General features: G+C 39.0%; 2 protein-coding genes across 3 annotated transcripts in view; both read left to right on the plus strand.

Moving 5' to 3' along the window:
- Window positions 1-4,585: 4,585 nt before the first annotated feature.
- LOC308434622 (lys-63-specific deubiquitinase BRCC36-like) lies at window positions 4,586-5,461 on the plus strand (the record flags this gene model as incomplete). Its single annotated transcript, XM_080934968.1, has 1 exon — window positions 4,586-5,461. The coding sequence occupies one exon, from the start codon at window positions 4,586-4,588 to the stop codon at window positions 5,459-5,461; it is 876 nt and encodes a 291-aa protein (XP_080791094.1).
- A 7,642-nt stretch (window positions 5,462-13,103) lies between these two features.
- Window positions 13,104-27,400, plus strand: part of SYT1 (synaptotagmin 1) — a gene marked incomplete at both ends in the record, with an annotated part of 183,956 nt that continues 169,659 nt past the window's right edge. For both annotated transcript variants that reach the window (XM_080934966.1, XM_080934967.1), the window contains one exon: window positions 13,104-13,266. In XM_080934966.1, coding sequence (XP_080791092.1) covers window positions 13,104-13,266 — 163 coding nt within the window. The remainder of the gene's footprint in view (window positions 13,267-27,400) is intronic.

A 27,400-nucleotide genomic window follows, 5' to 3' on the forward strand; every position in this document is an offset into this window, starting at 1 on the left:
CTTTGGGCTATCTAGTCTCTAGTTCTTGGTCACCAGGCCATGATAGATATGAGTTCCATCTCTGGGAGGGACCTCAACTCAAATCAAACATTGTATGGTTACTTCCACACGCTTTGTTGTAGGCAGGATACCATATTGAATTAAAGCCTTTGTGGCTGGTTGGTGGTAAAGTTTCACCTTTGGTAGAGTTCTTTCCTATGCCGAAGACATGCAGAGGGTGGAGGCACTCTGTAGGCACCAATTTGATTTCTCCATTATCAGTGTGTTGTCTTCAGCTAGGGGACCTTGTCATCAGTTTGTGAATACCAATCAATAGCCTTGACAACCACCTGGATTGTTTTGAGTTTACCCCATGGGACTCCTTTGACTGACAACACAATTAGATTTAACACAATCCCAGTACTGGAAACTTCATTTGGTGACAAGAGATGTCCAATTTGGGCTCTTTCTCCCCTGTTATTTGGTAAATTCATGTATATCACCTTCTTATCTGCATATATTTAGAGAGATTTCTACTGTATTATGTTTCTATACAACCCATCAATTGGCTCATAATTTTAGCTACTTCCCCATATTCTATCCCTTTGCCCCTTCTCCCTCCACTTTCATTCCCTCTCCTCCCTTCCCCTTCTTGTTTGATCCTCATGTTCAAACCACTCATATCCATCCATAATTATTTATTATACTTCCTCTTCATAAGAAAATCTATCTGCCCCCTGCCCAGTCCCTTATTCTATATTTATCCTCTGTGGTTCTATGGATTGTGGGTTATTAACCTAACAGCTAATAGCCACACACAAGCAAATATATCACATTTATATTTCTATATCTAGGTTACCACATTCAGGATGATTTTTTTTTGTAGTTCCACCTGTTTACCTGTGAATTTTATGATTTCACTTTTAACAACTGAATAATATTTCATTGTTAAAATATATCACATTTTCTTTATCCATTCATTGGTTGTTCATTCATCTGGGTTCTTCCCAGATTCTAGCTGTTATGAACAGAACAGTAATGAACACGGTTGGAAATGTCTCTGTGGTGGGATGAAGCACTCTTTGGGTATATGGTTTTGCCACCTGCAGCTTGTGCTGCCCCGCCTCTATTTCAGCTTCTACCACAGGAGGTTGGGCCTGGCTGAGCCAGCGGGAGACTGGGGGTGGGGTGGGGGCGGGGCAGGGGTGCAGGGGAGCTTCTGGCGAGCAGCAATTTCAGGAAAGCAGATCTCTTTCCAAGTGGAGGTGTTATAGCTCTTATGACAGAAGCTCTCAGATGATGGAGTAATTCCTGCACACCTTTAATCCGTCTGGATAGGTTTTGGGATGGGTCAGGGTCTGGCAGCTGGTGCTTCTTATTGGCTTGGCCTGAGAGCTTGGGAACGCCTCATCTACATACTTGGGGGTAGGAGCCTCCTTCTGTGTGGTCATATCCTAACCTTCTCAGGAGGGACTTACGGCATGACCTACAGGACTCAAACCTCTCTACGGGAAACTGTGGGGGAGCTGTAGCTATTTGAGAAGGGCCTGATCTCCTGGGAGACTAGGAAGCAACCTGCCATCCCTTAGGGTCCCCAGGGCTTCAACTTATCTCAACCGGATATCAGGGTACCCCTTCACTGCCCACTGTCCTACAATGGCTTATATGAGCAACACGAACTTGATCCTTTTTTCTTCTTCTTTACTTTGAGGAGGCCACAAGGGAGGCCGGTGAACCTGAGAAGACAGAGAAGTGGATGTGATTAGAGCACATTGTGTGAAACTCCCAGTGACCAATAAAAAACGTTACCTTGGGGGAAAAGGTAGAAAAACAAACACAAGAGCAGGTGCTTGTATTGCTATGGTGGGGACTGGATTATGGAGTGTTTGTACTGCCTCCTGCTTGCAAGAAATAGAAAGTGGCACAGAAACTAGGCTGAGCCTCGAGGAACTTGGTTGCCTACTTTTTTGCCAGTCCCATGGTAAGAAGTGGTTACCGAGACAACTCATCATCCCGGTTAAGGTTGCGGTTACTGCCAACTGGTTTCTCTCACAGTCCCAACAGTTCCAGGTCCCAAAGTAACTATAGTACCAAACAATAGAGAAGGTGTTGATTTATGTGAATATCTTCACTATTAAAGTTAGATAAAAATGTTCTCAGAAAACAAAAACAAAACCAGGAAACTTCCTTTTATATCACAACATGGTCAAATTGTGTCAAGTAACCATTGGTAAAATGAACCAGGCTATCAAGACTAAGAAAATTTGCCTGTGAGGACCTCAGTTATCCAGAAATAACAAAACAATGTGATTGTTTTAAATTATAGGGAAGGAATGGGTTGTTTTGTAGATTGTAGATACTGTTTATGTTTTATGCTCACAGAAATCCACGGACACATAACAAAAGGTAGAATTAGGTAAGAAGGAAGCAAAATTACTACCTTTCATAATTTATGGCTGAGATATTTAGTATACAGACTTAAGCAGTGCTGAGCGTGTGGTTTCCTTGTGGCATTGTCAGCAGTTTTCTGTGTGAGGAGTCTTCTCTGTACAATCTCCCTCAATAATTTCTCTAGGCAATAACTCTGAATAGGAACTTTTCTTTCTCAACAGGTATGAAAGTCATTTATTCCATTTTATTTAAAGCAGGGTGAGACTTATTCAAAGCACATCGTATCATATTGGACATATTATAGGTACACAATTTATTCAGTCAGTCAACATTTATTTACTTACTAGTAAGAAAATTTCAGGGCCTCTGAAACTAGCCCAGTTCAGTGCAAACCTTACCTCTGCCATTTTGTTGTTCTGCAGCTTTTTGCAAGTCTTCTCATCCTTAACACATAAATGACAACTTCTGATTAATGAAGTTTGTAAATACCAGGTCCATTTATATGTTCAGTATTCTTTTTAAAATACCTGAATGTCACACCTTAGTAAGTATTGCATACCTTTGCTTGCTAATATGCTATCTCAAGCTGGAAGACCATACGAGCATTTTTCCAGCCATTGTAGTTACCACAATTGGAGCTATGGATTGATTTTTAAGCTTTGCTTCACTGTGTGGCAAAACAGTGACAATCTGAACAGTGTGATGAAAGGGGGCTTTGTGCAAGAAGCTTAGATTTTTCTCTCAAGTGCCTGCAGCTCAGAAACAAGTGAGCGTTCACAGTGGAGCTCCAACAAAGCAAAGGAGAATGAGAATTCCAAGCCATTTATCTGTAGTTTCTATAGACAGCGTTTTGAGAGCCAATTGGCTTGAACCAACTAACCCGTGCTTTTTCAGAAACTGTTGATGCACCTAATTTTTTTTCTCCCATGCAAAAGTGAAGGAGTGGCTTCAATTAATATTGTGCTTTAGAGCATATAAAATTGATGGAAGATGTCAACTCCAAAAGAAATGCTGAGCAACAACACAAAAAGAAATAAAATAAAATCACAGCCAACGCCAACAATGATGTAAACACAAATTTATGTTGTTTTTGTTTCCCTCTGGTGTGTTCTTAATCATCTTTGCTATGAAATATAAGGAAAGAAAGCAAAAGGAAGAGAGGGAGGAAGAGAAGGAGGGAAGGAGGGAGGGAGGGAGGGAGGGAGGGAGGAAATGTTTTAACTTTGTCCTTTTTATGAAACTACACAACATACTTGAAGTCTAATACGTTTGAAATTTTATCCCTTTTTGACTGTAACCTTGTCTAGCTGAAATCTTGGGAGACCCATTAAAAAGCATAAATGTCCTCCAGTGTGAACTGGCAATTTAAAAACAAGTGTGGTTTTTTTGTAGCTGTAGTAATAAAATATTTTCTTAAAATAGAAATGGGTTCAAAATTATCATTGTTAATTTTATGAATTCATTATCATATGCTTTTAGAAGCAGCTCTAATGTCCCATGGTTTCAGAGAGTTATGTCCTTAGTGTAGGGCACTTTTCTGGTTTATAAAAGATTTCTTGATCTTTTTGTCATTATTGTAATAACTGAATGTTTCATTTTTGGCTTGGATATTTGATTTATTTCTATTATTTCAATCTTTGTTCTATTTATCTGAGAGAAAAACTAACGTAGCGATGAATAGAATTTTTATTTAAACCAATACCTATAAAATTTATGCTGATGAAAATTACTAAATATAATTGAAGGAATGAGAAACTACGCTTGTTTACATTTCTATAAAGTTTAATCACCTCATAATATGTATAAATAATGCTCATTTTTCATCTCAAGATTTGGCTCTAAGAAACTACTAACTATAAAATTCACTATCATTTTATAGTCCCTTGCCAGAAATGACTGCAAAGTAAGTTATGCCAAAATAAATCGTAGTGTTGAACTGTATGTTTATCAGAAGATCTCATTTCTTTAGATATGTTTAACTTTGTGGCTCTCTTGTTAACCCAGTAAAGGGGAAAAATAATCTCCCAGGTGTGGCTAGGTAAGCTCCACCCCCTGTACCCTAAGCTCCGCCCCCTGTGGCACCCAGCCACTCCCCTGTGCCTCAGGCTCCACCCCAGTGGAGACCCACATGGCCTTCTGGGAAGGCTGCCTCTGAGCCCCGTGGTTGGGCTGTCTACAGTGGGCCCAAAGCCTACTTGAGTGGAGCCTGATCAAGATGGCGGTGCGGACGATGCTGCCGGTGCAAGCGGTTCACCTGGAGTCGGACGCTTTCCTGGTCTGCCTCAGTCACGCTCTGAGCACAGAGAAGGAGGAGGTGATGGGTCTGTGTATAGGGCAGTTGAGTGATCACGGGATGAGTGACTCCAAGCTTGCGCATGCTGGGCCTGAAATGTACACAGTTGCGGAAAAGATGGATGCCGTCAGAATTGTTCATATCCATTCTGTTATTATCTTGCGACGTTCTGACAAGACAAACGACCGAGTAGAAATTTCTCCGGAGCAACTGTCTGCAGCCTCAATAGAGGCAGAAAGGTTAGCTGAGCAGACAGGTCGTCCCATGAGAGTTGTTGGCTGGTACCATTCCCACCCTCATATAACTGTTTGGCCTTCTCATGTGGATGTCCGGACGCAAGCTATGTACCAGATGATGGATCAGAGCTTTGTAGGACTGATTTTTGCATGTTTCATAGAAGACAAACCCACAAAGATTGGTCGCGTACTCTATACTTGTTTCCAGTCTGTACAAGCATCAAAGAATTCGGAGTTTGAGAGACTTGAAATCCCAATCCATATTGTACCTCATACCACCATTAGCAAAGTATGCCTCAGGTCAGCAGTAGAGCTGCCAGGGATCCTATGTCAGGAAGAACAAGATGCATATAAGAGGATTCATGGCCTTACACATCTAGACTCGGTAACTAAGATTCATAATGGCTCAGTATTCACCAAGCATATGTGCAGTCAAATGTCTGAGATCTGTGGACCTCTCCTACAGTGGTTGGAGGACAGGCTAGAGCAAAACCAGCAGCAGTTGCAGGAGTTGCAACAAGAAAAGGAAGACCTTATGGAAGAGCTGTCTTCCCCAGAATAAAGCAAGAGAACAAAAATAGGCAGATGTAAATATTTGGCATAAACTAATTAATTTTAATTAATTTTGACAAAGTACAAAGGTGATCCAAGAAAGAAAGGGCATATACACTTTGGCCAATTGAACCTCTGCTGGCCAACAAAATAAATTCTAACTGTACCCCAAAATGTTTTGTGAATTTAAAGTAAAATGGGAAACCTTCTGGGGAAAAAAAGCATATAAGAAAAAACTTTAGGAGACAACTTCAAGTTTTTAAGTTTTAACTTTAAAGTTTTGCTTTTTTTTTTAAGTTTAATCTCAAATGCATAATCCAAAAGAAAACAAAGTAGATATACTGGACTTTACCAAAATTAAAACAACTTATTTTGTTTTAAAAAGAAGAAGAAAAACAGTAACACAAGAATTTACTTGCATTCCTCAGTAACTATGGGAAAATAGTATATGATGAAAACTCAAAAATGAAACAATCGAGAAGGAAACGAGAAAACGTAAATTCACATTTTCAACAAAGAACATGTATAGATGGTAGGTAATGTGATGAAATTATTCTGAACTTCTTAAGTCGTTGACGATTGCAAATTAAAACTAGAGTGTGATGTGGCTTGTAGCATGTAGTCGACAAGATTGAAAGACTTTATAGTGAAAAATACCATACAAATACTATTAAGGGTATGAACTATATTTCTCTTCCAGCAGTGGCAAGGATGTGAAATACTCTACAGAAGAATTTGGAAATCAGTGATAAAGTTAAATATATACTTAATATACAACCCAGCAGTTGTACTGTCGGGGCACCAAAACCTTTACAAATTTTTATTTGAGATAGCCTCAGATTACAAACAACCCATATATTCCAGAAAGGGTAAATAAATGATTTCTACCCTGGAATGTTATTCTGTGGTTAAAAAAAAAGGACAGGCCACTAATACAGTCAACTTAGATGGGCTGTGGGATATATCATAGTAAGTCGGGGGGTGGGTAATTTCAAAGGTTACTTGCTTTACAGTTGCATTTCTATAGCATTATTGAAATGTCAGGATTATGGAGAGAAATGACAAATGATTTCCAGGGTTCAGGACTGCATAGTGTTTACTATATGTGTTACTGTTATACATTACATTATGGCATAAGAGTACATTTGGGCTGATGAAGTGGTTCTGTATCCTGCTTCTCCTGTTTAGTACATAAAACAATTCCTGTGCTAATATTTTATAGGTTTATATACATAAAAGCTATTTCATTTAAGATCTAGTGGCAGCGAATAATGTGCCACTCTCATGACGCTGGTTTTGAAGCTCTACAGTTGTAGGAGATCTAGGAGAAACTTAATAAAGGGGACATGGGGTTTTTGTACTTTCTTAAAATTTCTGGTAAGTCTATAATTATTGCAATATATTTATCTTTTATAAAAGAGTGCCAGGATAAAGCATTTTAATAAATATGGCCTCTGAAACATTTCAACCTGCTTGAGTCTCATTCTGCTAGTGTTTGTAGCACATGCTGACACACACAGGCTTCAGACAGTGAACAGGATTCATTTACCTTTGCTTAGATCCCCTGAAATGATTAGTGAGAGGGACCATTGCTGAGAATAACAACTGTCTTGAGCCTCCCCGGGCAAACAGCAGCTTACCCTTGCAGAAAGTGACAGTGGGGGCCATAAAATCTGAGAAAACTCCCACCTCAGACACAGGAAAGTGTGAGAATATATACTGCAAAAGAATGTATCTGTTTAGTGTGCAATGTGTCACTCAGCATTTTTTTAAAGCTATGTAAGAGGAGCCCCACATCATTCAGTATTGTCAGATAGCAGGTTTCCACATACAACAGTTAGGGACTTAGTAACAAAATTTGCCAGTTCTGTATCTAAATTGTTCTGGGAACTAACAAGCCTAGGGAACGCATACATTCAGTTTTATTTCTTGCTGTGCTTCTTGGATTCCATGATGCAGATATACAGATAACCCTAAGTGTGGTGTTAGCCTTTAAGGATGATTTCTACAGGAATTCAAAGGTATCTGAAAGAGTCACATTATAGTGGTGTGGGAACATAGAAATGAGCTTAGCCTTTTGAAACTACAATAGTCAGTAGTAAACATGAAATCCCTATCATTCAGTTTTCTCCTAAAGGCCTCACTACCTCAACACCATTACAACACTGAGGACTGCTGTAGTATGGTGTTCTCAACCTTTCAAATGCTGCGAACCTTTAATACAATTCCTCATGGTGTGGTGTCCCCTAACCATAAATTATTTTATTGCTACTTCATAACTGTAATTTTGCTACTATTCTAAATTATAATGCAAACATCTGGGTTTAGATGGCCTTAGGCAACCCCTATGAAAGGGAAAGGTACCTGTGTTTGGAAGTCTGGCTCTGCAGCGCAAACACATATTTGTTCTTGTCTATAAGCTCTGGACACACAGGGCATTCCATAACTTATACATGTAGATAAGAGTCTTATTGGCCTAACTCCATTTTTTCACTTTGCATTTTTATTTTCCTTTATATGCATCTTGTATTCTAATGAGAAGAAAAAAAGGCTGTGTATTTGGGTGGGTGGGAAGTTGGGAGGATCTGGAAGGAGGAGTTGGAGAGGAGAAATTACCATCAGAATAGATCATAAAAAAATCTATTTTCAATTAAAAATAATTTTAAAAGATGCCTTGACAGATTATAGGTGCTAACCCCCAAACCTGAAATCCTGAGTTCAATCTGTGGGGCTCACATAGTCCAAATAAATGATCCATCCACACATTGCCCTCTGACCTCTGTGTACATATTCTATGGCATGTGTGCACACATCATGCACACACACACACACACACACACACACACACACACACACACACCCTCATCCTTCCTTATGTCTGCTATGACTATGGCCATATGGCATCTGCATAGGCCTTTCTCATGATCAGAGCCTGAGTAAGGGCAGCCTTACCGAGAAGGTGCTACGCACGGGCAGACACTGGGATTTGTATCTTGCCTGTGCCTCATGCTCACCACCTACAGGTGTAGAGTCAGCTGTATCTTTCTTTACAGACATCAGAGTTAAGATAAAAATGAGGAAAGGAGAAAAGTATAGCAAATACAAGCACCTTAAACACATTGAGGCAGCTTGTAAGTAAACCGAAAAAAATGATACTTTTTTGACATGGGACTTTAATTTCGTTTTTGTATGTTGTATGGTAACTTGTGTCAATGTCTTACAGCATTTTTCCATCTTTCAGTTTAACCCTTTTATTGTATCTGTCACCAGAAACAAGCCACTACCTACCATAACATAGCCCTGTATTCTCTTGCTTCCCCCTTCCGTCTCCCAAGAAAATTACAGAGAAGGTGCATCTTGAGGCTGACATTCAAACGCCTGCAAACTTACGCTGCTAGGCTTCACTTTCTGCCCAAGGATCCCCAGACTAGGGAGGAATACAGATGAGAATGGCGGCAGTCTTTCAATATTTTTCCAAGTTCTTTTACAGTGAATGCAATCATATTTCTTGGGAACCTTACCTGGCTTTGTCACTAGTGGTGGGGTTGGAGTGGCCTTCAGGTGAGGGAGGTTGACAGTACAGATCCTCTTGGCTGGGTCCAGTTCAATGGAAGAAGTATTTGACTATGTCTGTCAGCAACTGGCACTCTCTGAGCATCATAGAAAGAAACGGTGAGCCTGGGGGGTTGAAATGGGGCCAAGAAGGATGCATCTGGCAGCTACACTGGCTTTATGCCTCCTCTGTGGTAGATGGAGGACACTCGGGAAGTAAAAGTCCCTACATTCTCTTCTCCTCTTCTAATACAAGAACACCCATATCCTCAGGTCTCCCAGACTACTTTCAATGACCAGGCCAAAAATAATTACAGTTTGGGGGTCCTATGAATTTTAATACTTTCTTTGGTAATCTTTTTTATAATTCTTTACCTTTTTGTTTGGCCTTGAAGTTTTGCATACTTTTATTACAAATTGCATTACTTAAATAGAGGTGGGAATGATGATTTCTATTGAAATCATGCAGAATAAGAAGATATCTCACTATATAATCTGAGAAATACCAAGTTTTAGATCTAGAGATAGACATAACTAAATTCCTTAAAAGGATAAAAATGAGAGAGTAGAAGGAGGTTGTCATAACAACCATGATCCTGATTTCTCTCAGCTTATACCACAAGAAAATGAACCTTTATGAGACTTTATTATTTTGTCTACATTGTTTTTCAGCCAATAGTCATTTAGTGAATTTTTGCTGAAAAATTTGCCTCACTGTCTTTCCTTGGGATTTAGTTTGTGTTTGAAAGTGTTTTCAATCCAACATTAGGATGCTAATCTCACAGATTCAGTCCTCATTAGAACAATCAATTTTAACAGATTGTTTTTGTAATTTAAAATAACTCAGATTTATGTGATATTGAGACCATAAAAACATAGAAGGTAAAAACTCTACCAGAAGTTTGACATTGACTCTATCTTTCCAACCTCTTTAATATGAAAGCCCTTTATTTACAAACAGTGCACTGTCTGTACAATGTCTCATAGCTTATATTTAGCAACTAATAGTCCCTTGTGCTTTCAAATTTGACGTTATTTAAGACAAGGTTAAGACTAATACTATTGTTGTATAAATTACCACAGTTATTTGACTCTGGTAGATGATTTCTGATATCCAAGTCCCTATAAATGTCTTCATATTAGAATGTATGTCAGCAATAATTCTCTGTCAGTGACTCCTAGAATGAGGATGAGCCCTTTCATTATTTTTGATATGTTCTATTATTTTGGGTCCATAGAGCACATTCTACTTCTGCCCTTCCTCACAGTTATCTGGCTCTTTGTATGCTGACCTTCCCTATTAATATTTAGCCAAAAAGCTAAGTTAATATGTCCTGTTAATTTTCAGATTTTTATTATAAAGAAGGAATTGATCAGGCTATCTTATCTTTGAGCAAGGACTTTATGTCTATATCCAATAATAGTTTTTTCAGTATGCTAATTTTTTGTTCTCCCAAGCTAAATGACTGTGCATATAAAATTATGCAATCTGTTTCCTGTTATTCAGATAACATGTGTTTCTCATTCACCAGTAAATGGATTTAAAAGGAAATCATAAGTACACCAGTACTGAGTATTTAAATAGTACTGTAATGTTTGGCTAGTTGAAGAGACCTAGATCAGGAGACATCCATGTAGGGCATGTGGCTCACACAGAAGAGCCACATGACTGTTTTACCATATATTGAAATCATTTTTATACAATATTGCCTCATCTCTTCCTAATGATATCAACATCCTCATACATCCAACTCCATGCCTTCTTTCTCTCTGTCTTTAGAGGGAAATAGGTAACTGAGAGAGAAAAAGAAGGAAGGAAGGAAAGAAGGAAAAAAACATGCACACAACAGACACATTCACAAAACTCAGATAGCTATGATTATGAAGAGATAAGCATGGTTCAGGTGAAATCTGACAATTGTCTCCTTGGAGTCAATGAACATAAGTTCCGGGGGTGACTTAGGTTGTACCTCATTCTGGTCAAAACTGGGTCATGGGTAAGAGTCTTCAAATTAATGCTGCGTTTGAAGGCATGAAGGGGTCAAGAAGAGCAGCTGAGGGCTGGCATTGTGAGAAGCCGGAAGTGAATATTTAACCTCAGTAGCAGTGGAAAACCCAGGATAGTAGGGTCTATTCAGAGAAATTGGGGCAGGGCACTATGAAGAGCACCCAAGAAAGGCTCTTGGCAAAAGTGCAGCCCAGCTACAGTAGGAGACCTGGGAATTTTGCAGACAGAAGCAGAGGGGGCTTCAGCCATGAAGGTTCACTGTGGCTGCTGTGGCAAGTGCTTAGGAACCAAAAAGATTGGGAGGGAATGTCACACACTGGACACTGGGTTATTTGCACTATTAGAGTTTATTTTTCTTTGTCTGGCTTGTAACTCTGCCTTGGTTCTTCCCTCTTGGAATAAAAAAAAAGGAAGTATTTAACTTATTTTGATTTGGGAACCCTTAGCTGAGAGACTACGAAGTTTTTAAAGAGACTTTGGATTCTTAAATTGACTTTGGATTTTAAAGAAATTAAAGTTCTGAAATATGCAAATTTGATTTTAAAAATCCCAAATTAATACCTGGGAGTTTTAAATTTCGAATATGTTTTATATTGGGATGACTATTAATGTGATATTTGAGAGATAAGCAAAAAAGAAAAGGTTGTCGTTAGCTTGTATTGTATTGGTGTTTCAAGCTGACAAAGAGTCAATTGTCATGGCTAGATTTTATGTCCACTTGGCACAAGCCGTAGTCATCTGAAAGAAGGAAGCCTCAATTGAGAAAATGCCTCCGTAAGATCCAACTGTAGGCAAGCAATAGGCCGTTTTCCGCTAGTGATTCATGTGGGAGGGTTTAGCCCTTTGTAGGTGGGGACACCCCTGGGCTGATAGTCCTGGGTGCTGTAAGGCAGCAAGCAAAGCAAGCCATAAAGAACAGGGCAGTAAACAGTATGCCTCCATGGCCTCTACATCACTTCCTGCCTCCAGATTGCTACCCAGTTGGAGTTCCTGCCCTGACCTCTTCCACGGATATGCTCTGATATGGAAGCCTAAGTAAGATATACACTTTGCTCACCAGGCTACTTCTGGTCAGGGTTTGATCACAGCAGTAGTCACCCTGAGTAAGACAGAGAGCAAGTTCCTTTCTTCCCACTTCATAAGCATCAAATTGAGAAGTCATGCAAGTTTTCAAAATTCATTTGGCTGGAAAATAAGACTAAACTACTGGCTTCACAATTCAAAGCCAAAATGTTTTCATTTACAACCTTAGAATGAATTGTTGGTTTTAGTTCAAAGGTAAATAAGCATTTAAAATGATTGAATGAGTGAATTTAAGAAAATAAGATAATGAAGCAGGGTGAATTTAAATAATTAAGCAGACAGACGTGCTTCATTATCAGTGTCTTGATGTATGGAGTCAGCTAAGCCACATTTAGAGTGACCTAAAAATACCACCTAGCAGAACAAGTAAATTATTGATCAGAGTATCACCTCCAGTAAAGGTCAAAAAATGACTAGGGATAAAACTTATCCTTGATAAGAGATTCAAGAAACATTAGCTGTAGAACGTTTACTGTGCCCTCGGCTTTCAGGATCATGCTACTGTATACTGTTATTTTAAAAGTCACTAGCAGTTTGAATGTATACAATCACTTAGCAACATTTCCAACACTAATATCCATAATTTGTGCTTTTTTTTCTTCTAAAATAATACAAGATGCTTAGAGTATAAAATGTGGCTGTCATCAACAATCTTTTTCTACACACTTTGGGAAAAATATCATTAAAATTAAATTTACACAGGAAAATGGGGCTTGTCTACATAGCTAACAGGTTTGAGGGCTTACTTAGTATTGTCGGGAGAGAATGCTAGTCAGTAACTACATTTGGTCCTAGCCTTCCCGGAAGGAGCTCTCCACTCTCTGTGGCTCCATAAATATTTCATGAGCCAACATAAAGTAATATGCTAATGACAGCCTGCTTACCCAGTGAGCAGGTGTAGTGTGAGCAGTGTGTACTTGGGTACACCTGTGATATGGGGTCAGGCATGGTGTTCATTCTGAATTGGTTTTCTCTTTGCTTCCCCATTACAGTTTCACTTGAACCAAAAATGGTGAGTGCCAGTCATCCTGAGGCCCTGGCCGCCCCTGTCACCACTGTTGCGACCCTCATCCCACACAATGCCACTGAGCCAGCCAGTCCCGGGGAAGGGAAGGAAGATGCCTTTTCCAAGCTGAAGCAGAAGTTTATGAATGAACTGCATAAAATTCCATGTGAGTATACTACCTTCACTTGAATAAAAAGAAAAGATTGAACAGTCATTAAAATCATTGGAAAATCAATCGGCCGAATTCAATGGTATTATTCTAGATAGTATTATATGGTAGTACTCCAATGATAAGTGATTTGAGAAATGAAATATGATTTTTTCTTTTATCTGTGTTTTATAAATAATGGCACAGTTTGTAGTGAAATTATATATGCTGGGTTTGATATAGGTTGTTCCTTCATTTTCTTTATCTCTGATAATAGTAATGCCTATAGGTTGTGTTATATGAAGTATAGATTTCTATTGATGAAGTTGTTATATATGATACCTTCACACTATTACAAGTTTGATTCTCTTTCCTTTGTTAATATTTTTAAAACTTGTCTTTCTTTTATTGACTTGTCAATATTTCAAAAGCTTTCACCTGCTTTTAGTTCTTTATTTGACAGTGGGAAACACAAAGCCTATGGCTAGGCTTATTAGAGTAAATGTGGCACTAAGTCTAACCAGTGGTATTTAATTTTTCAAATTATTTAAGTATATTTGCACATATATTTACTGTGTGTAATAACAGTACTTTCAGCTATGAGTACTGTATATTGACCTACTAAGTATCATCACATAGAACTATTTTTTACTGTCAACATCCAACATTCACTGTCTTAGCTCAACATTACTACAGCACATGTCGTGCAACAAGTCCCTTGAATTTACTTTCCTCTCTAAATCAAAGTTTGTATCCTCTGACCGTTTCACTCAACTGCTGGTCAAGCCCCTAGCCCAGGTCCTTAGACCTTTACATGTGCTCCATGGCGTATGTGAACATGGGTGCACACACACATGCACACACACATTATGTTCACACACAGTAATAATGATAAATAAAATAAACAGTGTAGGTGAATGTAAAATGTTTTTCTTTTTTTAGTATTGGCAAAGAGTTGATCTCTTGGTTTATCTTTAACATAGTACATATAAATAATACTGATCTTTGTACATTTATGTTTGATCATTCAACTACTGAGTCCATTACTTCTAAAAGTTTGGAAATGACTCTCTGGGTCTCTTTATATGATCATATCATGGGCAAACAAGAAAAATCTTTTCCTCTTGCCCACTTTGGATGCCTTCTATTTCTTTTGCTTGCTCTATTATTCTAGTTAAGACCTGCCATACTAGGTTTCATGATTGTACATCTTTGCTTTCTGAATTATAGAAGGAATATTTTTAAATATTAACTCTGAGGCTGTCATGTACACCCTTTATCATATTGAAGTATAATTCTTCTATATCTAATTTGTTGAGCATTTTTAAGAATATTCAATTATTTTTAAATTCTTTTTCTTTTGAAATGATCATATTGCTTTACCCTTTATCTTATTAATGTGACCTATTATATATATATATATATATATATATATATATATTAATTTACAAAGATTGAGCTGTTCTTTCTTTCCTGATATTAATCAAGCCTACATGGTGACTGGCCTTTATTACATGCTCCTGAACTTGGTTGTTCAGGAAAAACCCAGGACACAATAACCAGGAATAGTGATTGGCATCCAGTAGCTTTTTATTTATTTTTTGTGGCTTTCTAACCAGCATGATGCTGGCCTCTTCAAATTGGTTTTAAAGTATGCCCTTAATTAGAACAAGACCAGCAGAAGTTAAATTTCTATGTCGTGTGGTATATTGGGACCTGAGGATAACTTGGATGAACCCAATCCAAGAAAATTAACAAGCTATTGCAATATTCCAGGTGAAAGATGGCATTATGAACATGTATCATAAGATCCTGTCATGCCACTTCAAAGACTATAAATGTATTCATATGTCCACACTGTTCACAAAGTCTGCTTCCTCTGAAGATTGCTCTAACAGAGTTGTTGGTAATTACTATTCTCAGCCGGAAGCTCCACTGGAGAAGAAATGGAAGGAGAGAGATGGTCCAGTAGCTCAAGCCCTTGAGAAAGAACAAGATCACAGTTCCTCTTTGGCTCTATTGCCTAACTAATGGACCGTTATGAAAGTCAAAGTGCTTTTTATATAACTCTGAGGTTAGAGATTCCAGAAATAAAGCATATGTATGCTTTGTAGATTTAAACTCAGGCTTAAAGACTACATTATCAAAATAGTTGCCATAAGAGAAACGTGTCATAAACTATCAGAGAAAACAAGAAGGAAACAGACTCGTGTCCGGCCTCATGTGTAACTATCTCCTCTGGAAGAATAAAGAGTATGGGACACAAAGCAAGTCTGATAGTCTTCCAACTGAAATGTGCTCCCAGTTAGCATAACTCATGTCCTCCTCACTTTCATGTTTGTACAATGGCATCCTCCTACTTAGAGTTCATCAAAGCACAGTATTTACAATCCATGTACCTCTAACTCACTCAGCCATTGTTGACAGCATGCCCTGTCCCTTGTTCTTTCTCTCTTTCTCACTATATTACTTAGTACATCTGTATTAACATATGTAGATATATTACTTTTCTTTCCAAAACAAGTTCTGCAGGGAAAGTAAGTTATACATGGTTTGTGAGCAGTCACATCGTTCATGCTGAGAGGTACATAGTAGGCTCCCAATGTATACTTGACCAAGAAATGAAGGAAGATCAATTCAATTTCTATTTTACACATTCCCTCTTACATTCTGTAGCCTTGAGGTGCTAACAAATCAAAACACGAATTTTACATTGTATGTGTGAAAATTCCATTTTTGTGCTTACCAATGATATTCGCTTTTACAAAGCAAAATACTTCCATCTTGATGATGTCCTCTGCTTCTTTCTCATGAAGATTCAGACACTACATTTTTTCCTGTTCATCAGTAGAAAAATAATCGATTGCATATGGAGTTCCTTGTTTGGCTCGCCTTGGCTAGCTTTCTTTCTTCTTGCCAAGATACTCCCTAGTCCCTGTCTCATCATTAGGTGCTAAAAATGATGGCAGATAGCATGACTTCCTCTAAAGATGTTTGCTTTTAACCTGTCACCCACAAGGCTAGAAACAAGAGGGTCCCCTAAGGCCCTGTGCAAAGTATTATGTTGCTGGTGTTTTCCTTGATATTATAAAATGAAACAAGTAAATATCTAAAATATTTTAAGTAGATCAGTTTTTTTAAAAAAATTGTATTTTTATACAGTCATGCAGCTTTATTAAAAATATCTAGCAGGAAATAATCTATATTTTTCTTTTAATTCACTGAAACATTTTCTGCCTGTGTAATTGAAATTTCTAATGGGATTTTTCAGATGGGAAGCAATGATGAGCAAAATAAAATATGTCCGTAAACTCAAGTTTCTTCAGGGGCATGTGCTGTGCAAAAGTTATCACTTGTGACTTGGCATAACACAATAAGATGCTAATGACAGGTAACAAATTAGAATATTAATCGATTTTGGTCTCTGAACTAACTCGTGGCTATCTAGCAGATGTGGTTCTTGCAAAATTGATAACAAACAGCTTTAGTTTGTCACTTGAAATTCCCACTTGTAAGAAGAGGGGTGTCACAGTGACAAGGAGGATGCATGTCATTAGTTAGGTAATCTGCACAGTCCAGTGTGAAGCATTTTCGAACCAAATTGCCTGATGATATCATCCATAACACCGTGGGGCTCACACGTAAAAGGAGAGCGAGAGGAGAAGAAAATGGTAAATTCCCTGAGCATTTTTATCTTTCAGTTCATTCTGCATACTCTTATCTAAATGAAGCAGACAAGGATTTCCCAGAATGCTTCTTTATTTTGCAACTTTGATTTTAATGTGACTAAGGCCACGGTTGGTTTGTAAAGCATGAACTCATGTCATCCAAATAGCTATGATTAAGGTTTTGATATTCATGAGCTTCTTGAAGTAGAGTGTACCTTTCCTTATGTACAGCAAAATAACCAAATCCTCACTCTCAGTCCAGAATAGGAGTAAGAGGTCTAAGGATAAATGTGCTATTGATGCAGAAATGGATGGGGATAAACTCTTTGATTCAGAAATAGACACAATATATGTGCACAGGCTGCACGAATCCAAATCCTATATCTACAGCACAGTCTGTGTGACCTTGGGCATATTAATTGTTTATGCATCCATTCCCTCTTGTTACAAAGATAGGATCTTAAATAGTGCTCTTGTCACTAGGTTGGTGGGTAAAAGCATCGGTTTGTACCAAGTATAGTAGGGTGTCTATCACAAAGAAACCACACTTGAAATGTTAGCTATTATTAAATTCACACTGCTGTTTTAACACATTTCCATTTCTATTTTGGAAAAGCCCTCTATTTAGGTCAGTTACCCAGAGAAAATTTCAGAAACTTTGCAGCTGAATATATATGTGCATTATATGCTTTAAGCCTATTTCCCTGGTACCTGTTTCAAGGAAGATGATGGAGGGTTTGCTTGGCCCCTCATGTAACCTCTTACTTTTCTGTTGACCTTGCTTTATCTCAGCCCTGCTTTTAGCCTACGTCACATATCAGGAACGGCTTGGCAAAGTTATATATGTCATAGGTGCTAAAGGAATGCCAACATGCTTGTTTCATGGTCTAAAATGTTCTTCCCCTAAAAATTACCCTGGTCAAACTACTTTTCTATCATCTACCTTCACATCACCACCAGAATTTAAAAATGCATTACCTGGACCCTGCCTTTTGACAATCCAGGGCCTTCTGCTCTGATTTCCATCCCCATATGCTGCTAAAATTGTCTTCTTTAACCTTGGTGGGCACATCTTGATACTGTGAGGGTTATTGTTGAGTTTCATGAAGTCAGACATCTGCCTGCTACCGCTTACCAGACTCCTTAGTATGACAACTCCCGGCTCCACCCCACCCCATGCTTCTTAGTTTTCTCCCCACTCCTTATTCTCTGCAGGCTAATCCTCAAGTTTTTCATTGTCATTCATGGCTCAGAGTGAAGCCCTATTTTCCTGGTGTCACCTTGATCGCACGCACCACTTGCTCTATAAATTTTTATTCTACATACCTGCTATGGGAAGTCTTCCAATAAGAACTCCTACTGTGGTCCTGGCCACAGTGAGCTCCATCTCCATCAATTCTCTGCTTGAATTTAAGCCCATGAACACTCACCCTGAAATCTCTCTCAAAGCCCGCTAGTGCATCCCCCGTGATGGTATGTATCTCTTGCTGGACTCCCACTGGTCCTGATGGAATAGTTTATCATTGAACATCTAGCTAACTTGTCCCCATCAGGAGGAGAAGTCCCTCATTTTAAAAGCAGGGCTATGTGAGACTTCCCCTCTTGAAAGCTCTTCATTTAAATCTCTCCCCTGTCATAGTTATCTATAGGACCTTCTGCTTGCTTTCCTAGTGACAGGTTAATTCCCAAGACCCTGGTATAGTTACTTACACATCTTAGTCCTGTTCATGGAAACTGACAAAGAGGTAGTGTTGATTTGAATCTCTGTAGTACTGCTTTGGAGTTATAAAAATAATCTCTTTCTCAAAAGAAGAAGTGGGATGAAGTTTTGCTTAAGACTAAACCAATTTATGCTAGAAGCAACTGTGTAGATATCATTTTTCAAAACTTTACACTATAATAAGTACAATGGTATTTATCCCACATTTGCAGAGACTGAAGTCTGAAAATAAACTTCAAATCTGTTTAACACAAGGGTCCTTGCCCAATAAAATATTCCGTGAACACTGAAAACAGAAATGTGATAAAGCAAGACTCAACGACTCTTACAGTCTTCCTGCTGATGTGACATCAGCAACTACGAAGAGGGCCAGCTATAGGAGCACGTTGGATAGGGTGAACTTAAACCTCAGGAGGGAGATGATCACTAGCAACGATAGCATCATATAAGTATGTGTGCATCAGTCAAGGGAAGTGAAGCTGGATAACTTGCTTTCCCTCCCGTGGCTGAACAATGAAGATATGACATTGCTGTATGTCGCTGTCATGATCGTTAATGTCAAAGTCAATAGCAAGAAACAAATGAAGAGACCCTTTAGGAGCACAGTGATCCATGGCGTGTGAAGAACAGGAATTACGATACTGATCACCATGTTTATTGAGCACTCAGCACGCCCGGGTGTGTTGTGCATTATCTGAATCACCAATAAGCTTGTGAAAACTGCCAAATAAGAACAATTACTGTTCCCGTTGTATGAATAAGAACTCTGAGGCTTTTGTAGACAAGAGTGTTGTCCAAAGAACTCATTCAGGCTGCAGAGCATAGGGGTGGAGGTGTTGTCAGGAGACATTTCCAGTTTTAAGCTTTGGCCTCATGAGAACATCACAGATGTTTTACAACCCCTCCACCATTGCTTACTACAGCCAAGGACTGGAAATGTGTGATAAACTGTGCACCCGCTCAGAGACAGTCACACTGTGGCTTATAGATGACTGAATGCCTGGAATGTGATTTCAATATAACTTGTGTTCATCCTGCATCAGCCACCTTGATAAGTGAATAGTTATTCACTTCGGTACTGCAGTTTTTCAAATGGTCTCCCTTTACTCAGATATGCAAAAGTATGCATTCACACCACTCAAAAGTAGCACACTCTGTAAGTGAACAAGCTACATGAGTCAGCTTCTCCTATCTGTTGACTCCGTTCTTAAACTTTAGAGAAGCATGGCTAAAATATTAAGTGAAATTCTTAACTTCTGCAAAATGGAAAATCTGCAAGAAAGAAAGGTTCAACTCTGATGAGCATTCTCAACCTTAAGGACTTTGTGATACTGGCTTCATCACAACAGTGATGAAGGGATCTATTGAGGCAGAGACTCTCAGCACTAAGGGTTTCTCACACAAGGTCATCACAAGCACAGGGGAGGCATCTGCACTTTCATTCAACAAAACATCCTTCACTTTAGTCTACCATCTTAGATGATCATTTTAACTCAGTTCTGATTTTAAAAATAGTAGAAATATATGTATGTATGTATGTATGTATGTATGTATGTATGTATGTATGTATATATGTATGTATGTATGTCTGTATGTATGTATGTATGTATGTATGTATGTATGTATGTATGTATTTTCAATCTAAAGTGGATCTGGTTTGCCTAAAGCAATAGTCCATAGAACAGTTTATTGCCCCTATAGGAAACTGAATATTTGCGGGGCCATTTTTAATGTGCTAAAACTTGGGTACAGGGATGGGACCTGGCAAGATCCTACTTATCTTTCTGTACTTGCTACAAACCTGCATCCCCAAAAGTTCCAAAATCCCAAAAGGACATGCATAGAAAAGAAAACTTTATAGCTATGTAACCTAGGACAATTTATGTATATAAAACAGGTTAGCTTTCATTATAATATTTGTCTAAAATCTAATCTTTGATTTTTGTTCCTGATTAAAAAAGAATCTTTTAAATGTCTAAAGTCCAGTGACCCCCCCTCAAGGAGTTACAGGCATCTAATTATTTCATTGTGTTTTAAAGTGTCATTACCTGAAGATTTCTTTATATTATTTTTATAAAATATTACAAATTATTTTATTGTAAATCTGAGTCTTCTCCTTTATAATTAACACATCTCATTGAACTTTAAAATTATACATGTAAGTATTTTATATTATCCGCTCATCTTGTGAGACAGAAAACTATTTTAAAGTATTCATTACAAATTGTAGTGCTGGAGATAACACTGAATTTAAGCAAATGTGTGATATAAGCAGTAAGCATTCAGAGGTCTGGGTCGCAGCAAGTTAACCACTTGCCACTAAGATTGCATGTCAGGAAGGATTTTTATGTCCTTGTGGTTTCCTTTAGGAATCCTATTATGCAGATAAATCCCCCCGCAAGAAATTCACTCCTTTAAAATGAACAAGTGTCGAGAGATTCTATAAACTTCCAACGCATGAGTGAAGCCACAGAACCATAAGCTATGAAAGCCCGCAAACTAAGATCCACGCTAAGTTCCCAGAGCTTATTTAGTTACACTTCGTTGGCATCTCAAAGATGAGATTAAGCCCATAGAAGGAAAATAAGGGCTGTAAATAACATCACAGTCTGATATTTAATTCAGCTCAAGAATTACCTTGCTTGAGTACTTTACAAGGACACTGAGATATTTTTAAATAGCTCTAAATGTCACTTCCTTAACACATATCTGTTATGGTACAAAACATAGGTTGCCATTAAGCCAAGCTTGCCTACAGATGCAAATTCATAAAGAAAGCTATGGATATCGAAACCTGGGAACCTGCTGTTCTACTTGCTCTTAAGACTGTATAGATCCCTTATTGCATGGCTGACTATCAGGTTTAGGATGCTTTCTGTTGCATCCAATAAAGAAATTAGACCAGAAGCCACAAGAAAATGATCCAATGGTCAATTACATTTTAGCACTTGGTTTTATTTTTCTTTGTTTGGTTTTCACTTAAGAGAACAGTATAATAAAGAGATGGAAATGCTGTATCTTCTGAGCCCAAACACCTCCACTGTCTGTCTTTTGAATGAGCTTAGATAGCTTTGAAGAAAAGAATAAGAAAAAATTGGGCCACTTAAAGATTTTCTCACCAAGGAACACTTTAATTGAAACTGCTGCCCTGGAGAAATTCTGAAACCATTTGCACTCTCTTACTTTTTATCTTATATTTAAAGCTGCTCATCACACACACACATACACACACAAACACACATACACACACACACACACACAGAGAGAAATAATAAATTATAAATACTAGACACATATGCGGCTGAGAAGTATGCTAATACCTGAGTGCAATATATACTTGTCCATAATCCCTTTACTTGACAGAGTTAAATGGCTCAATGCCTTGAAAGTCAAATTTTATTATAATTTTATTTTTGTAATGACTTAGCCTGGTTCTTTTAGGTAAAAGAACTACAGTAATCTATAGTAGTGAATAAAAAGCAATTCCTGTCATAATTTTGCAATTGTGTTTTCTAAAATCTTTGGAACATTTCTGTGGTCTAAACGTCGATGTGTTGTTAATCACTGAGATACTGGACCAATATGAGTAGGCAGACATGTCAGAAGGTGTGGCTTGCTCTGCTATGACACTGTGACATAAGCTGGTTCATAGTGTGAGTGGATCTGTTAGGATCATTATTGTGTGTCCTTAGGCGAGTAATTTAATATGCATGCCAAATAACACTAGAGTTGTATAAATGTGAGCAAGTACGCGGTAATATTTACAAAGGCCTATAAGTAATATTTGCAATGCAACACTGAGTATATTTTAAAATGTGTCTTCTGTATTATCTGTTTATATGGTATGTTACCATATACGATGCTTCACATGTCACAGTAAACAAACCGTTTTACCATGTGTTGGACCTCCATCCTGTCTTCACTCCATTTTCAGAAAGACTTCTACAGTAAATCACAGTGTCCTAGCCAGACACCTACAGCCTTGTGGACAGGAGCAGGTGGAAGATACACATCTGCTCCGATTCAGCTCCTATTAGCCATGCACACAGTTTGCTCCAGCAGAAGAGGCTCCCCCTGCATTTTAGTTTACCATCTACAGTGTTTTTTCTGCATCCAGATCTACACACTCACACCAACCGTCTCCTCTGCCTAGAATACTGCTTGCCTCTGGGTCCTCTCACCCTTCTGAGTTCTGTGCTATTTCAATGTGTTCCTATACCCTCTCCTGAGACCTCCCAATAATGTATTCCTCACCTGCTCTTGCTCTGCTAGGAACCCATGCTTGTATACGCCTGTCGTTTTGATATGTTACTTAGCTGTCTCTGTCTCTTTCTAGTGTGCAATCTGCGTGGTTGGATGCTCTTTTTGCCTGTGATCCTCCAGACCCAGAACAAAGCAGGCTCGTGGTAGGCAGAGTTCTTACTCCCCTTTAGTTCAGAGCAGCCTATTAATTACATTGAGTCATCAAGAAAATGACTTCGAAGAAGCAGCCTATGGAAAAAACTTTGAAGAACATAGTAAGAAAGGTGACATTCACCCTTATGTTGGAACAGAGGAGGGCAGCCTTCCAGAGCCACTTGCCCATCTCACCATTTTTCTCCCTCTTTTTCTCTTTTGCTGCCTCTATTCTTGACCTTTCTTTAGCACCACTACCCTCTGCTCTGGTTAATTTTTCGTGCTTGCCTGTACTACCTGAACATGTCCCTTGCTTCTTTTATTCTTTTGAGCCTGGTGGTAATCAGTCTGGTGCAGTTGATAATCAGGCCACCCCTAAATTGGCCCTCGGGGTACATAGTCCTCTCCACACATTCTTTTATTAAAGTCAGTATCTGGGATCTACTACTGATTTCATCTCTTAGGTTTTTATTTTTTAATGTGCTATATTGGGGTAGCAAGGAAGCTAGATAAGCCTGTTTGATAAGACAGCCGCTGAGTAACACCACCCCTTTCCCTATGCTTTCATGGGGAGAATTCAAGGGACAGCTCAAATGTCGCAGTGGCCTTTCCTGCAGCCAGCCCTTTGATGAGGTTTGCTTCGGTGAGTGGCTGTTTACAGTGACCTTGTTCAGGTTTCTCAGTCTCCTCCAGCAGGCACACAAAGCGCTCGGTACTGCTGTCATTGCAGATAACGCCCTAGCGGTGGTTATCACCTGAAGTGGTGCTTCAGCCTGGCCTTGCCTGCCATCTCCTGCCCACACTGATTGGAACCGTTCCCCATCGCCTCACCTTTCAGGGCTGCTGCCATCCACCCACTTCTCTTCCTGCTAATGCAGTGTTAATGCGATTTAACTGGCTACCTTCCAGGTCCTCATCAGCGGTGAATCTGTTTTGCTATTTTGCATTAAGTAGTCTTAAGCTATAACACCGGTGCTTCTGATGCACAGCCAAGAACCTTCGTGAGGGCTTGAGCTTAATAGTCGCTCTAAAAGCTGAACATCATGTGACTTCACCTGTGCTCCCACTGACAAAAAGTGTGTGGACAGTTTTTCAGTCCATTCTGCTGATTAAAGCTTCAGCGAGGGACAGCTATACCTTGCCACTATGTGGATGAGTTGAGATTCACTCAGCCAGGAACAGTTGGACCATACATAAAGGCAGCCGGCCCCATGTATCTTGCCTATACTGATACTCTGTTGGCTAGTGAGCTGCTATTTCAGTGGTTCTCAACCTGTGGGCCACAGCCCCTTTGGAGATCTTCTCCACAGGGTCACGTATCAGATATACTACAGATCAGCTGTTTATATGACAATTCATAACAGTAGCAGAATTAGAACAAGGAAGTAGCAATGAAAATGATTTTCTGGTTGGGGTCACCACATTGTAAAGAACTGTATTAAAGGTAGAAGCATTTGGAACATTGAGAACCACCGCACTAGCCTCTCTGTTCCATTCTTTCTGAACACACCGTCCTTTCCTTTCTTTCTCTTCTAATTGTAGACTCCAATTATCTCCAAAGATGTACTGTAGGCATTCCTTTATCTCTGTGACTCTTTTCTCTTTCCAGGGTTTATAATTTGATTGATTGCATGTCTTTTACACTCAAGGTGTAATCCCTAGCCTTTCTATCTCCATTGAACTTCTTGCTTTTCTTAATTCTATTTCAGAATGGTTTGCAAAGAGTTAAGTTGCCTGCACCACACATGCACACCTCTGTATATTTCACACCTACATATAGTACAGTCACCACTCTTTAAAAGAAAGTTCCTAGTGCCTTTCCAATCATGTCTGCCTGAGCATCCCATGCTTTAGACACTAGTCGGTCTTTCTTCCCTTTTATTATAGTTTCGTATTATTATATTATATATTATCTATAACATAAAAATCGGTTATAATTTCTTCCGTGGTTTGTCAGCATGGAATCATACAACACCGTGTGGTCTGTGTATCTTGTTTCTCCTACTTGTGTAACGTGCTTGAGATTGTTGCTGTTCACACTGCTGCCTCTTCTAATAGTTCATTCCTTTTTAATTTCTTCTGAGCAGTTCTTCACAAATGATCTGAAGACAAATCATACTAGGACAGAATATCCAAAGTACATAGATCTGACAAGGATTTGAATTTTTTTCACAGTTTATTTTTTAAAAAAATCTTTATAACCCAGTAGATAATTGAGAAATAGATTTGAATAGACAATAAATCAAGTTATAAAAGGATGATACATGAAAAGATGCAAAATAAAATAAATAATTCTTAAAGTTCTCCTTTAGATCCAGTCATCTTAGTCCTGTGAAGGCTTGATGTCCCCGTCATCTGTGTGTCTCATTCATGGTTAGAATTCAGCCTGTTAGAAACTCTCATTTCTTCAACAACACAGATGTGTACGTTCCTCTGCTCTAAAGCTCAGAAGCATGACGTCATCTGTTAGCCTCCCTCTCTGCATCCACGCTCTCCAGCCGGGCTGTCAGCCACAGTGCTGTATCCTCTGCCTCCTCACGTCTCTGTGTTCCCAGTGATCCTGCTCTAATCTGTATATAAGGATTAGAATCCACTGCACTATTCCCCTACAGCCATTTTCTATACATCCATAGACAATCCGCTGAACATGTGTTGTCCACATATTCTTGTTGCTGAGCTTAGAGCATATGGGGTCCTTATTCAGTAGCCATTACCATTTCCTTCCATCTGAATTTTCAACTCCTTCATTTGGCAAGCCTTGCTTGCCTGCTCTTGGCACAGCTCACCTTTCCAACATAATTATCATCTCAATGCTATGGATACATGTTTCTAGATACTAGACATATGCTCCTGATTTCTGGGTTTTTTCCCCTTAGTCCATGGTCTGCTCACATCAGAAATGTCATTACTCTGTCTCTGCATGCCCATATGCCTCCATGTTAAAAGAACCAGTCTGATTCAAATACTGGCTCTTTCTAGTCTATGTTCTTTCTGTTAATGCATTACTATACTTATATTTGCTGAGCAGAGGTATCATGATATCTTGTATATTGGACTTCTCAAGAAGAGTCTGAGAAGTTACTCCATACTTGATATTACACAGTGGATGATTATAAGTAATGAGACATAATTTACACGTCCTGGATGTGCATCTCATAGGGAATACCAAAAAGGAGGAGCCTTTTGGTAGTTTTCTCATTTCTGCCACCAAATCCCTGACAAGATGCAACTATAGGAGGGAAGGTTTATTTTTGTCCATAGTTTGAAAGGGGCAAAGTTGACCATGATGGAGAAGACAAAGCAGTAAGAGTTCGAGACATTTATCCCCTATTTAAGAAGGGAAGAGAAAGCAGGAAGTGGAGCCAGCTAGCCTATAAAAACGTCAGCTTCCAATGGATCCACTCCTGCAGTAGGAGTTCACCTTTCAAAGGTCCCACAACCTTCCAAAAATAACATCACCAACCAAGTAATAAATACTTAAATACATAAACCCACATGTGATGCTTTGCACTCAAACCGCAGCAACTAATATAATCTAATAGACGTTAGACCTGCCTGGGCACAGCGAAAATAAAATGCATGCTGAAACTTAAAATATCCTAGGAAGGGTCCTCACAGAGCAACTGGAAACTACTTTAAAGGTGCTCATTGATACCAAGCTAAGGAATTTAGATTTTGATACCCCAAAGGGATTCAGGAACCAATCAAGATAAACATGAAGTAGTGTAATTACCCACTTGTCTGGGGAGCTTTTGTTTGGCAGCAGTGTGTGCTGAGGACAGATGAGAAAGGAAAATTGGAGAGAGGGATGTGCAGGAACAAGGCCCATGAAGGGACCCTGGAGTAAGCCTAAAATTGCTGGTGGAGAGAAAGCACGTATGTGACAGACTCTGGGAGTCTCCTGCTGACAGGCAGTGTGACTGGTGCTAAAGGTGTGTAGGGAAGAGAAAATGAGAGTAATTGCAGAGATGCTGAATACCTGCCCTTTCCAGGGCCTAGGAAAGCAGGGAGCACAAGAGGAATCAGAAGTGGACACTGCAATCTGAGACTTGACTGAGTTCAGCTTGTGGAGATGGAGTCGGTGTTGGCAAGGCCACAGAAAAGGGAAGCAAAGAAAAGGAGCATCTTAAAGAAACACTTAAGATTATCAAGCCCACAGATACAGAGCTAGAAGAAGATGAAGAGATAAATGTGAGCTATGGGAAAAGAAAGGTGTAGTGATGTGGAAGCTAAGTAAAGAAGACTTCTTAAGGAAAGTCTTCAATTTGATCCTAAGAAAGTTGTCTTGAAGGCACAGCGTGAGGCTTAGTTTAAACAACAAGCAACTTATTCAGTCTCCCTTTGCCACATTTCAAGTCTAGTAAAAGAA

This window comes from Micromys minutus (genome assembly GCF_963924665.1).
Source record: "Micromys minutus genome assembly, chromosome: 22".
NCBI classification, from domain to species: Eukaryota; Metazoa; Chordata; class Mammalia; order Rodentia; family Muridae; genus Micromys; species Micromys minutus.